Source organism: Pempheris klunzingeri, chromosome 13 (assembly GCF_042242105.1).
Source record: "Pempheris klunzingeri isolate RE-2024b chromosome 13, fPemKlu1.hap1, whole genome shotgun sequence".
NCBI lineage: Eukaryota > Metazoa > Chordata > Actinopteri > Acropomatiformes > Pempheridae > Pempheris > Pempheris klunzingeri.
This window is the reverse complement of record NC_092024.1, coordinates 19,145,097-19,157,391: the sequence shown is the minus strand read 5'-3', so window position 1 is coordinate 19,157,391 and position 12,295 is coordinate 19,145,097. Positions and strand designations below refer to the sequence as shown.

At 40.2% G+C, this 12,295-nt stretch overlaps 1 protein-coding gene and 2 non-coding genes across 4 annotated transcripts; all 3 read right to left on the bottom strand.

Annotated features, from left to right (window-relative positions):
* Positions 1-3,289: 3,289 nt before the first annotated feature.
* trnaa-agc (transfer RNA alanine (anticodon AGC)) lies at positions 3,290-3,362 on the bottom strand. The gene has a single exon. It is a non-coding gene; the product is annotated as a tRNA-Ala (tRNA).
* Positions 3,363-4,055: 693 nt separating this feature from the next.
* On the bottom strand, positions 4,056-4,128 carry trnaa-agc (transfer RNA alanine (anticodon AGC)). The gene has a single exon. It is a non-coding gene; the product is annotated as a tRNA-Ala (tRNA).
* Positions 4,129-4,461: 333 nt separating this feature from the next.
* mapre3a (microtubule-associated protein, RP/EB family, member 3a) lies at positions 4,462-10,941 on the bottom strand. 2 transcript variants are annotated; one of them, XM_070842622.1, is made up of 7 exons: positions 10,845-10,941; positions 8,917-9,044; positions 8,684-8,829; positions 8,320-8,512; positions 7,145-7,287; positions 6,625-6,777; positions 4,462-5,890 (listed from the first exon to the last, which is right to left on the bottom strand). In XM_070842622.1, exons 2-7 carry the CDS (start codon positions 9,035-9,037, stop codon positions 5,822-5,824), a joined length of 825 nt encoding a protein of 274 aa, XP_070698723.1. In that variant the 5' UTR covers positions 9,038-9,044; positions 10,845-10,941; the 3' UTR covers positions 4,462-5,821. The 2 variants fall into 2 exon arrangements, with proteins under 2 accessions (XP_070698723.1, XP_070698724.1); XM_070842623.1 differs by having other exon boundaries at positions 8,356-8,512.
* Positions 10,942-12,295: the final 1,354 nt, after the last annotated feature.

Here is a 12,295-nt window from a genome sequence, read left to right as displayed (position 1 = left end):
GTAAACAACTACCAGAAAAAGTAGGAACTTTTAAGATCAATCCTGGTTAATTCAGGGTGTATTTCACTTGATCAGGAGGTAATGAAGTAAGAATACCTCAGGCGACTGAAAGCAGCTGCAGCAGAAACTTGGAGCCAAAGCTGCCTGAAAGCAACAGATTTAACCATCCCTGTACATTAGTAATTCTCACTGTATATGAAATTAAAAATAGTTTTTCACTGTGGTGATTCAGGTTTCTTACTTTTGAGTTGACGTACTTTGAGTGATGTGTGTCGATATCTTGGCTATATGCTGACTCATTTTGGTTTACATGAGTGTTTGTTTGTAGTTTTGGTCATAAAGTTACATAAACATTCATTCCACCCTTCCTTCCTCCAAGCAGTGTGTAAAAATGAGAATGACGGATCTGTGAAAAATTAAACAGATCATAAAGTTTAGGTTTATATTTTCGCAGTATATCTTAATACAATACCCACATTTGTGGGTGTGCAAAGGACTGCATGAAAAAGTTGTTGGTCTCTGTAATACTTCCTGCTGTGGCTGTACAATTATGCACACCATAACATGACGAAATTCTGCAGTCCTTTGTGCAAAAAAAAGCTTTAAGTTTGTGTAATCAAGTGTCTTCGAAAATCGTGTTTGTGTTTTAAAAAAATGTGTTGTATAAAACTGCTTTCTTATCAAGCTAAAAACAGAACGTAGAGGAAAATTTATACTAAAAAGACTGGATTTTTGAATTTAAAATTACTTACCTGAAACTGCTTAAAACCTGGTTGAGGAAGTGATTACTCAGGTTGTATCAGTATTTTGTTACAGCACCACTCGTGATAAATATATTGTATGTGAAAATGATTGATTTTTGATTGTCAAATTGCTAACACACCGTTTGTCTCTGTGCTTCACCAGCCGTCCAGACATTGCCCTCCTCTGGTTCCTCATCCCTTTAAAAGCCATTAAAAACCTGGTGTGCAACCAGTACAGGTGGCTGACCATCAAGATCGTCACTGCTCTCCTGCTGCTGGCCATCTTGGCTCTTTTCCTCTACAACATGCCTGGTTACATGGTGAAGAAAATGTTGGGGGTTTGAGATATCTGCTGGATTTAAATCTGGAGTCTGGTCAAAGGGTGTGCATTCAGTAATAATTAGATTTGTTTTGTGAGAGTTTTGCAATTTAGCATTTGAGAAAATACTTTATGTATTAGTAAAACAGCACTATTACAATAACAGCACTATTTATACATTTTGAGTGCACCCATCATTGATTATTAATGTAGTGTAATGTGTAAAAATCTCAATATGTTGCTACTCTTGGTGTGATAATCAATCAGTTTTCCTCGTTTCTTGAAATGTGGTTTCCTTTATTCCCATTACATGAATTCGATGTTCATTGCTAACCGATCAGTTGAACATATTAAAAGTATTATTGATACAAAAAAGTGAAGATTTCTAGATGGCTTGTGTTGGAGATCAGGTTTTCTTGCTTGAGCAATGTTTTGACATGTTGGACTATTTACGTGTCTGTGTATGATATTTTAGATTTGTGCATAAATTGATTTCTGATCCATCCTGTGTTCCAGTTGTACTGTCATCTGTTTATTTGTCCATGTCTGTGTGGTATGCATGAGTGTGTATTAGAAAGGACAGCATGCCTTATTATTAAGGCATCATCATCAATTATGAGGCTCAAAATTGCTCGGCCTATTGTCCGTCACAACAGACTATAATGGTCTTTGCTCTCAGTTTAACATTATTTAATTAAAATCTAGTGAAAACAAAATTGCTGTGCTAGATGTTCTCAGAAACTATAAATTCATGAAAAACTACTACTGCAATTAAAATAACTTGGTTGAGAGGGAGCGTCTATACCTCAGATTGTACCGGCACTTTGTTACAAACATTGTATTTGGAATTGATGAGTGTGTGAATTTGGATTGTAACATTTCTAACACTGTTTCTGTGTTCCCCCAGCCGCCCAGATATTGCCCTCCTCTGGTTCCTCATCCCTTTCAAAGCTGCGAAACACCTGATCTGTGACCAGTACAGGTGGCTCACCATCAAGATCGTCAGTGCTCTCCTGCTGCTGGCCATCTTGGCTCTTTTCCTCTACAACATGCCTGGTTACATGGTGAAGAAAATGTTGGGGGCTTGAGATATCTGCTGGATTTGACTATTTCACACAAAGACATCACTACACTTATGTTACCCTTGTGTTCTTGAAAGAGTTTTTGCCATTTCACAAAAGACACCATCAGGTTGTAGATTATAAGCATTAGTTTGGCTGCAGTACAATAGTGCAAGCTTATTCTCATATTGACACGTAATCACTAACATCCATTACTGCAGTGTAATGGTGCATGTTTGCTATTTCACAGTGATGGTTAGTTTACTCTTGCTGAATTCATTATTATTATTATTATCATCATTATTATCATCATTATTATTATTATTATTATTATTATTATTATTATTATTATTGGTGTTGTTTTTGTTGTGGTTGTTGTGGTTGCTACTGCTGCAAGGGAAGGCCGTCAACCTTTGTGCTGATTTACTGTGAGCTTAAGAGTTTGTCAACAGTGTGCAGTATTTGTCTGACTTTTGAATTTGTGAATAAAGTGACAACTACAAACGTTTCTAATCTTAACATCATCGGCCCATCATCTGTTCACACACACACAAGCACATAACAGTGTTGCAGCTTTCATGTCATAAAGGCTTAAACACACGAACATTTTCTTCCAAAGTATTAATCGCACAATGTTAAACTTCCTCTGTTGTCTTAACTGATAGATAATTGATTGGATAGGAAGCGAACTGAACCTCATACTTCCGGTATTTTAGTTTACGAACTACATCCGCATTTACTGTGATTGGTTAACATCCACTATGGCAATTTTTCTGGCGATATGATTGGCTGTTAACTGTGAAAATTATGACGTATTATCGAATGCCCCCCAATGATTCGTCTTTACAAAATGGCCGCCTCTTTCGAAAACTAGCTAATCCTTTCCTGAAAATTGCTTGTCAACTTCATTTAACTTAGAGCCAAAGCTATGATTCGCTACATAATATTAATAACAGAATGTAGATTTTATACGACTGTTTAACCGTTGCGTTTAATTTCTGGAATTGGAAACTTCTAATTGTCTCCGAGACTGCAGCTAGCTTGGATGAAAACCGTGGTTTTCCGTGGTGGAAAAGCAGGCTACGCTATGTGGCGATTTGAATGGCGAGAAGTGAAAACTAGAGGTAAGTTGCCTCATGTTGAAAGATAACACACCAAAACTCTTTTGGAGGATGCGGGCATCGATCCCGCTACCTCTCGCATGCTAAGCGAGCGCTCTACCATTTGAGCTAATCCCCCTCTGTTGATATAGAAATAACCATCTGAACTCAGCCTACGTCAAGACACAATTTTAAAGTCATTGTGTTATTTCATGTGTGAATCGTGCTTCCTCAAACTATCATCCTGAAACAGTCTTTGTCTGCCCCCCGTCTTAGCACCTCACACTATATTCAATGCTGTGCTGCCATCTGCTGGCGCTCACTTGAATCAACCTACTGCTGTTAATTCTCTCATGACGCCTGATATTCAACCTACTCTTCTCCATTAACGCTTCCGTCGCATGTATTCCGCATGTAAAGTCACTTAAATCTTGCTCTTTCAAGCGTAGTGAAGCTCCGGTTGGACCACTAACCGGCAGGTTAGTCTTCAGGGCAAAAGAGTTGAGGGTTTGACACTTCTACGTTAGACCAGAACTTGTATGAATACTAAATACGATTCATACGCTTGATGTGGTTTTACAAACTCAGCGGTGGTGTTTTGACTGAAGGCTGTCCTTAAAAGGACTTCAAGTTGTGGTTAAGTTGGTTAAAAACTAGTCCGTTAAAGCGGAAGTACATCGTTCACGAGGTGTACTGCCACTTACCACGGCGAGGGCTGAATGTGTAAATGTTGAGCTGTTATTCTGTAGTGGACAGAGGCTGTAGTGTTATATTTATTATATTTACATATATCTTCAAGGTACAACACAAATAAATAGTTATAAAAGGTTATTGGAGGATGCGGGCATCGATCCCGCTACCTCTCGCATGCTAAGCGAGCGCTCTACCATTTGAGCTAATCCCCCGTTGCACAATATTGTTGTCAGGGCTACAACAAGTCATCACACTTCCTGGACCTTGTTAGTGTCAATATACATTATTTAATGTGCTTTGTGCAGGCGTTTTTTACTGAAACACTGTGTCAGTGGAATTAAACCTGTTGGCCAATATTACTTGTTCCAGTGGGTCATAGTCATACATTTGCATTGTATAACATTTACTGTGGACCACGTGCAATCTCAGATTGTAGGGTTAATTTATCAAAGTTCACACATGTAGTTTATGTGAGCTTAAATGAAACTGTCTTCACACACAGAGTTGCATTACAAATACAATCCACCTCAAAATAAACCACAATGTTTATTTCACAACTGTTTATTTTATTCAAAACTGAGTGTTCTGTAGATGTTTACATGGTCAATGAATGCAAGTTCCAGAGCAGACGACAGCCAGTTTGCAAAGTAAAAACAGCAGGGGGAGGACAAGGAGGCTTCCTTGGTTTAACTGGATGCTAATGGTGACGAGTCAGCTGATCTCTTTATTCTGACTTTCTTCCAAAATACGACTCGTACACCCCGGGCAACCCAGTACAGCAAATGAAAAGCGTAAACACAGTGTGATTATTAGGAAGAACATGACTAAAGCTGTCATGTGAAAATGTGTCTGTATTAATTCAGTGTCAGGCTCCCTTATATTTTAGAATATAACATTAGAACTGCTACGACCTATAACCATGTTGTCAGTCTGCAGGTGGCTCTCCACCTCTAAATCTTAAACTCATAGGCTTCTGCATGTCGGCCTAAAAGATACGACAGAACCAGGATCGTGCTACATCAGACAAAATCTCCACACAAAATACATATACAAAATATCACTCATTCACAGTCAATGTGTAACATTCTCATGCTCAGATATGTTGCTGATCAATAATGAATAATCGCAGAGCACTGATCAAACGTCTTGAGTCATTACACCACAGAATTTCTTTCAGCGTTTCTACATGCCATGAACCCACCATAACAGAAACTAAAAGCTTGATGGGGATTCAAGCACAAACTATAACTGAAATAACACACATGGCCTCAGCTTTCAATTCATGTACAGTAGGTTTTGCACCAATTTTGCTACAGAAAGTTAATCTAAATGAAATATAAGTTAAATAAATAAGAAACTGCTATTAAAAAGTCACTTTTGTTACAGTTTTAGTAGCTCTGGGAGTGTCCTGATGGCACATTGGAGCCGTGTTGTTCTGTGCTCTAATACAAGTATCACAGCGCACCAAAGGCAAATAAATATCTCCTTATTGAGCAAAGACATTGTTCTCTCAGAAATCACAATGTCGGTAATATTTACAGACTTAAAATTCACTGTGTGCCATAACAACCTCCATGCCAGGCTTGGCTCAATTTTCTGCGTTACTCATGCTGAAATAACTGGGATATGTGGTACATTACTGTTATTGTTACTGTGTGAGTGGAGGCAGGGAGGAGCAGCAAATGATGATGCAGAGTAGTTGTGTATAGTATGTAGACAGCCAGAGGGTGGATGGGGGGAGGTTACGAACAGATATACGTATGAGAAAGAAAAGGAAAAGACAGACAGAGAGCAGGGGGAATGGTGAGCATCTGTAGAGCGTGCAGAGAGAGTAGAAAACAAATGAGGGCAAACTGAAAAGGAGAGGGAAGATGGGAGACGTTAGGGGGAAGAGACAGGAAGTGTTCAGTATTCATCCTGGTCCAGGTGAGCCTGTTCATCGAGGTCATCATCCTCTGGAGGCGCAAAGCCTTCCTGAAAAACAGAAAAAGAGATGTTCTTCAGGTTTAAAATGACAGTTGTAATAATTTTGTTTTGTCTATATTCATGACATCCACCAACACTCAGTGGAAAAGTAGCAGCAGCAAAGTGACACCCTAAAATGACTTATTATTATCAGAATTTGAATTATTTAGTCCAGTAACATTTGGAGAGTCTAGAGGAGCTGTGTGGTTAAATTATTTTATCCCATTCATGTCTATGGACTCTTATCCTGCTCAGCTGTGAGAGGTCTCCAGTGTGCGTGCTCTATGTCCCCAAAAAAACATGGCAATGTGAGGAGGCCCGTGGAGGTTTTTTGACATATGTGCCCAGTTTTGATAGGACTGAATCTACAGCTATGGCCCTGCTGTTATTACTGATATGTCTGAAGATGCCGTGGCCCCCTGACTCACCTCATTTACCCTGCGACTCTCTCTGACTAATGGGAAATAGTGTTTGTTAAGGGCGTCTAAAAGCAGAAATATCGAACAAATTTAATACATTTAAAATTAAGTTTTAGTATCCTTATATAAACACATGGAGAGAGCCACACAGCATACTGCTGAGTATGCTTATGTTTCAAGGTTGGATTTTTAATAGTTTACGATATTACAAGTGTCAGTGGGATTTTGAAGTAAGTTTACTCCTGGAACAGAAACTGGAAACTTTGACTCACTCTGAAGAACGTGCATATGGAAATATAGTTGTAGTTTATAATGGATAGATACCTCTGTTGCGTAGAGAATGTCGATTATCTTGCTGAGGATGGCGTTGTTTTCGCTCTCGTGTTCCTGGCAGATCAGCTCAATGTCCCGTAGTTTGCTGAAGTAGAAGTCTCTCTCCTTCTCAAGTCCGTCTACAGTCAGCTTCAACTCCATCAACTTAGGAAGGAAAGAAACAAGCATGCTTCACCGGCAGTCTACAAAAACTATTCTGATCCAAGTAGTCAGAGAAAAGGAACCAGGCCCCCAGCCTGTTTAAGCAGTAAAGATCTAAAAAGATTTTTAAATAAGTTGGAACTCCAACATCAATATCATTAAAGACAACAGGAAATACTAACATAATGTACAATACCAGGACCCTGAAGTTAAAGCTAAATAGAATTCAGTCTTATCTATTATATTATATTATCTATTATTTAAACCTATTAATACAGTAGGTGTGAATCTATAGAGAATCCGTAGGTATGAGACTGAAAAGGGGTACGATAGATGATAGGGTTTGAGAGTGTACATGTAGCTCCCCTACCTGTTGATTTAGCTCCATGATCTCAGCGTCGCTGCCCCCATTTCTAGACAAAGATGGATTCTTCCTCATAGCTGGAGTGTTGTGTTGGACCCGCTGTGGTGTTGGCATGTTTTTGGGAACTGTTGGAGATGTCCTCTGTGGTCCTGGAGTGGTCAGAGATGATCAGAGATATTTATTATTTCAATTAAAATGGATTTCCTAAAATTGTATTTGCTTTGTAGCGATTGTGGCGATGGATATAGCACATTATAGAGAGCTGATGTTATCAGCTTATAGCGTAATACTGTGCCTTTGAGATGCCATTTATGTGAGAGGATTGTTGAAAATGAGGTTTTGCAACAGAACTGATAAAACGAGACACAAATTTGGAAGGCCAGATTTTAAAAAGTCAAATTGTAACTAAAAACGTACTAAATATTAAAATGGCTAAATATCACAATAATTTGAGTCGGATTCTGTAAGAAGAAAAACCTGTGTCCTGCCAAACCTCTATAAGTGCTTCAGCATAGGTGTTTAAAAAAAAAAATCGAAGTCAAAACATGCCAACACGCATTATCACAGTTTGGAAAATAAATGCAGTCATTCTGCCCATTTACAACCACACTGCTTACCAGTGACCAAAGTCACACAGCAGGCTTATGACGCACTGCAAGTCAAATTAGATTGTTTGCCATGATTTTCAAGCAAAAAGCTTTCACATAGACATAGCAAGGCTAGCCAGGCTGACATTGCTCTTGTTAGTGAAATGAGACAAACTTTCTCGTTTCTCACCCCAGCTTTCAGAGGGAGATGGAGGTGCGACAGTGTTACATCAGCCACGTGATGCAGGACACTGAAGAAAATAGTTAATAGGTCTGTAGGGCTTCTGGCATCACTGATCATGATCAATTAGAATTGGGAAAGCAGGTTTACAATTAGGATTAGGGGATTTTCACCCCCCCGCTAATGCTGCATCCCATTTAGTCACTGTGTTGATTACTACAATCCCACCAGTGACTCAGTCATACCTACACAGTGTCATGTTGCTTTGTGAATGCTGGGCAGTGAGATGGATCTAAGAAGACAGCAGTCATTCTGTGAATCGTGCTGCTCACACCACTTGCTTGCAGGGAGCGCTTTTGAGCCATCCAAAGCTCAGGAAGACCGTGCAGCAAAGGCAAAACTGTTTGGTTTACCTGGATTTCTCTTTGGTTTGTGGATAAAGTGATCACCTGGGTTGGGGGCAGGGGCCACGTCCTGCCCCTGTCTGGCTAGTAAAGGGTCATACTCCTTCCCGTCATAGTTGGCGTCGAAGAATTTCTTGAACCACTGCACGAATTCAAAGTTGTCCTGGAACTTCCCTTTTACGAGCTTTTCCACAGGAATAATCTGGAGGATGGAAACAGGAAATGCTCGAATAGTTCCATGTGATACAAGGTGCATCTTGTGCTGCTGTTACTTCAAATGATCAGGTGCAAAAGTAGATGAAACAATACATCATCTTTGAAAATAATCCAAAATATAGTGGAAAACAGGGAAATATAATAGAAGTATTCTGACTTTGTCGACGCTCATCCTTTTAAAAGCTGCTTGAAGAACTTTGAAGTTGTGTATAAACTCATGCTCCAGCTTGGCTTGAAATTTGACCTTCTTCAGAAGGATACAACCCGGAAACAACATGTCCATGAACTGACAATATGCCGCCCCTGGAAAACACAGAGACACAACAGTTTGTTTCTGTAGTCTGATCATTTTTTTGTTGAACAGTATTTTAATTGCAACTTTAGCCTTACCTGAACATAGCTGCTCGATCTTAGTGTAGGTGAGATGCAAAGAATCGTTGACCCATGCCAGCATGTCATGTCGGCTGAGGTTGTCAATAGACACAGATGTGGCGTACACATTCACTGCCATCCCCTTCCTGAAACAAACAACACGGGAGGAGAGAAGTTGTTATTCAGTTGGAATTACTTGCTGTCTGTTAGCTGAATCTCAGAGATTTCAAATGGAGGTTCAGTAATGGGCCAAAGAACAGCAAGCTTAAACCAAATCCAAATAAATAAGCTGATTACTTCATTTGTCTTTGATTAGCCCCTGTATGTAAATAGGTAAACACAGACTGCTCTTATCGTAGCAGTCCCCCACTGCCCCATCCCCGTAACCTTTCCCCAACGTATCGGACACCTTGGACTTAAAAGAACGCAGAGCTGACGTACTTATTCAGGCTAACGATTATTGTCATTATAGGTTATTTTCATCATTAATCATTTTGTCAATAAAATGTCACAAAATGCTGGCTACAATTTCCTATGCTGATGCTTTCAAGTAACTTGTTTTCTGTCACAATTCCTATTGATCGACTAATTGTTTCAGCTCCAGACTTATTCATGGCTTGAGTTTATTGGACTAATTTGAGTTAACCCATGTGTTGCTGTAATCGTCCTGGGTCTGGATGATGGTGCACTACATGTACTACAGTAGAATTAACTCCTGCTGTCATTTTTTAAATATGTTATCATTGTTATTTTTCCAACTGCACCCTCAACCATCTGTGGAGGGAGAGGTGCATCTCTTTAAATTTACTTTCTGGAGGGTTCTGCATTTCCCCCCCACATGTCCCAAGGTTTTTGGGGGTGGTTTTCTCTTGTCTTTTCACATTAGAGATGTTGGGCTGAGTCAGAAACTGCCGCAGCCCTTGGGCCTTTGATTCCCACAGAGACCGGTGCTACTGACCTATGGGAAATACACACCGACTGTAAACAGAGTGCCTGAGAGGCATCTTTACTCTCAGCTTTAATCTACACATGTGTGGTGAGCGTAATCCCCCCTAGATTAAACAGACATATCCTAATGTTTGTGAGCAGCTTTACACATCTGGCAGCTCCAGCCTCCTCTGTGCTCACTTTGCTTGCCTGCTGATGTCACGTCAAAAACGGGCCTTTGACACCTTGGATTCAATCCTGCAGTAAAAATGCACATTTAACACAAGTAACACATTAACTGTGAAATGATCATTATGAGGTCACAACGCTGCTCAGGTAACAGCCAGAGGGAAATGAACAGTATGCCACACTTACAACAACTGGATCACGCTTTCCTGCGATGTAAGCAGTGATTTCTGGTGATTACACTGACAAAACAGTGAATGCACCCTCAGCAGCGTGCACCAGCTCTCTCCCATGGGGCTTGGCGAGCCTACAATTACATGATTATAACTTCCAGCCACACAACCAACAATAACCCCGTTGGTAAGACAAAACATACAGGTGCAGCCACAGCTACGTAGATCTTGCAGTGGGGGTATTTCTTTCTAATAAATATGGATTATTGTATCGAGAGCGACGCAAGAGAGGAAAGTCAATCTATTCTCCAAAAAAAAACCTGCCGGGCCTGGGAGAAAGATCCGATAATGACTGCAGCAAAAACCCTGGGTGCAAAACCGACAAGTCTGGCAAAAGCAAATGGACGGGGGGGCTGACATTTCAAGCCCCAGCCGAGAACAATAAATGTGGCCGTTTGCTGGGTGCCTTTTGGTTTAAAAACCCGCAACGCTGGTGCTGCTCTCCTAGCGGCCCCCTCTACAGGCCTCCGCGAATACCTCAGGACTGTCAGTGCACGGGAAATATCCTCACTGCATGGGAATAAAACACAGCCCCGCCGCCAAATGGAGAAATAAACAAGACAGAGAGGGCCGGCGGGCTCCTCCTGCGTTCATACTCACTGTTTTCACGAGTGTCTGTGTTGTTATCACGCTGGCAGAGCTCCTTATGTCAATGTCGTCGTTGTCAGACCCTGCGCGGTGCAGTGCTTGGTAACGGGCCGCCCTGTCTGGGGCTGCAACAATCCAGCTCCCACCGCGCATGCGCCCGACTCCATGCTGCTAAAGGTTCATTATAAATAGGACTTTGGCCTGTTCCAGCTAAGAGACACATGATGTGTCTGGTTGGGTTTTAGGCCTGCTAGTGACTGAGGTTTTCGTGAGGCCAGGCTACACTAAAATGCCTTTTGACAATGTTTTATCTGTTTGGTTGGATGAGAAAATGTCTGTGACAGTGGTGGAAGGTGTATTCAGATCCTCTGCTGATGTAAAGGTGTTTATAGAACTGTCGGGGCTATTTTCATTATTGATGATTAATGAGGCAATTATTTTCTGCCTTAATCAGTTAAGTATTGGGTCTAAAATGTGACATACTAGTGAAAATCCATCCATCACCATTTCTAAAAGTCAAAAGTGTCTTGTTTTGTCCAACCATCCGCCAAATACCAAAATATATATAGTTTATAATGGTATAAAACAGACAAGAGCAGAGAGTCCTCATTGCACAAGCTGAGCCCAGAGACTATGGGTAGTTTTTGTTTGCAAAATGCCTTAAATGATTAGTTGATTAACAAAATAATCTATTATAAACTATTTTCATAATGAATTAATAATTCCAGCTGTAATCACAACATAAGATACTCCATTACAAGTAAATGTCTTGCATTCAAAATACTACTAGTGTGAAGGTACCAAAGTCTAACCAGCAAAATATTCTCATTCTGCAAGAAAATGTCCCCTGTGAATGATTATTATATTATACAGTCCAGTAGTTCAGTCCAGTGGTTTCCAACCTAGGGGTCGGGCCCCTCCAAGGGGTCACGAGATAGATTGGCGGGACTGTGACATGATTTAATGGGTAGGGAAAAAAGAAAAAAAGAACTTACAGATATACAAAGTCAGATAGTTTGTTTTGTATTTGCTGTTTGGATTAAATATCAAAGGGATTTATCTTGGTGGCCCAGTTTTTCACATAAAACCTCAACAATGTAGAAGCAAAATCAGATTTTGGTGATCACACAAACATCTGAAATGTGACAACCAGACACAGAAATGTTGAAAAGTAACTAACTATGGCAGTCAAATGATATGTAGAAAGTAAAATATCTATAAAGTAGCAAAAAATGGAAGTACTGAAGTAACATGCAGAAAATTCCTTCACAGATTAGTAATAAGACACAGGATTCAGTTTGAGATTTCAATGTGGTTTATTTGCACTCAAATCATGTGATAAAGAGCTGCAAGACAAAATAAGAGATAAAAGGAATTCAATGTGACAACACATTGTTCAGCACCAGTGTACGTTTGGGAGAGGGAAGACACAACAAGATTCACTGGAGCGTCTGAAGATCAAA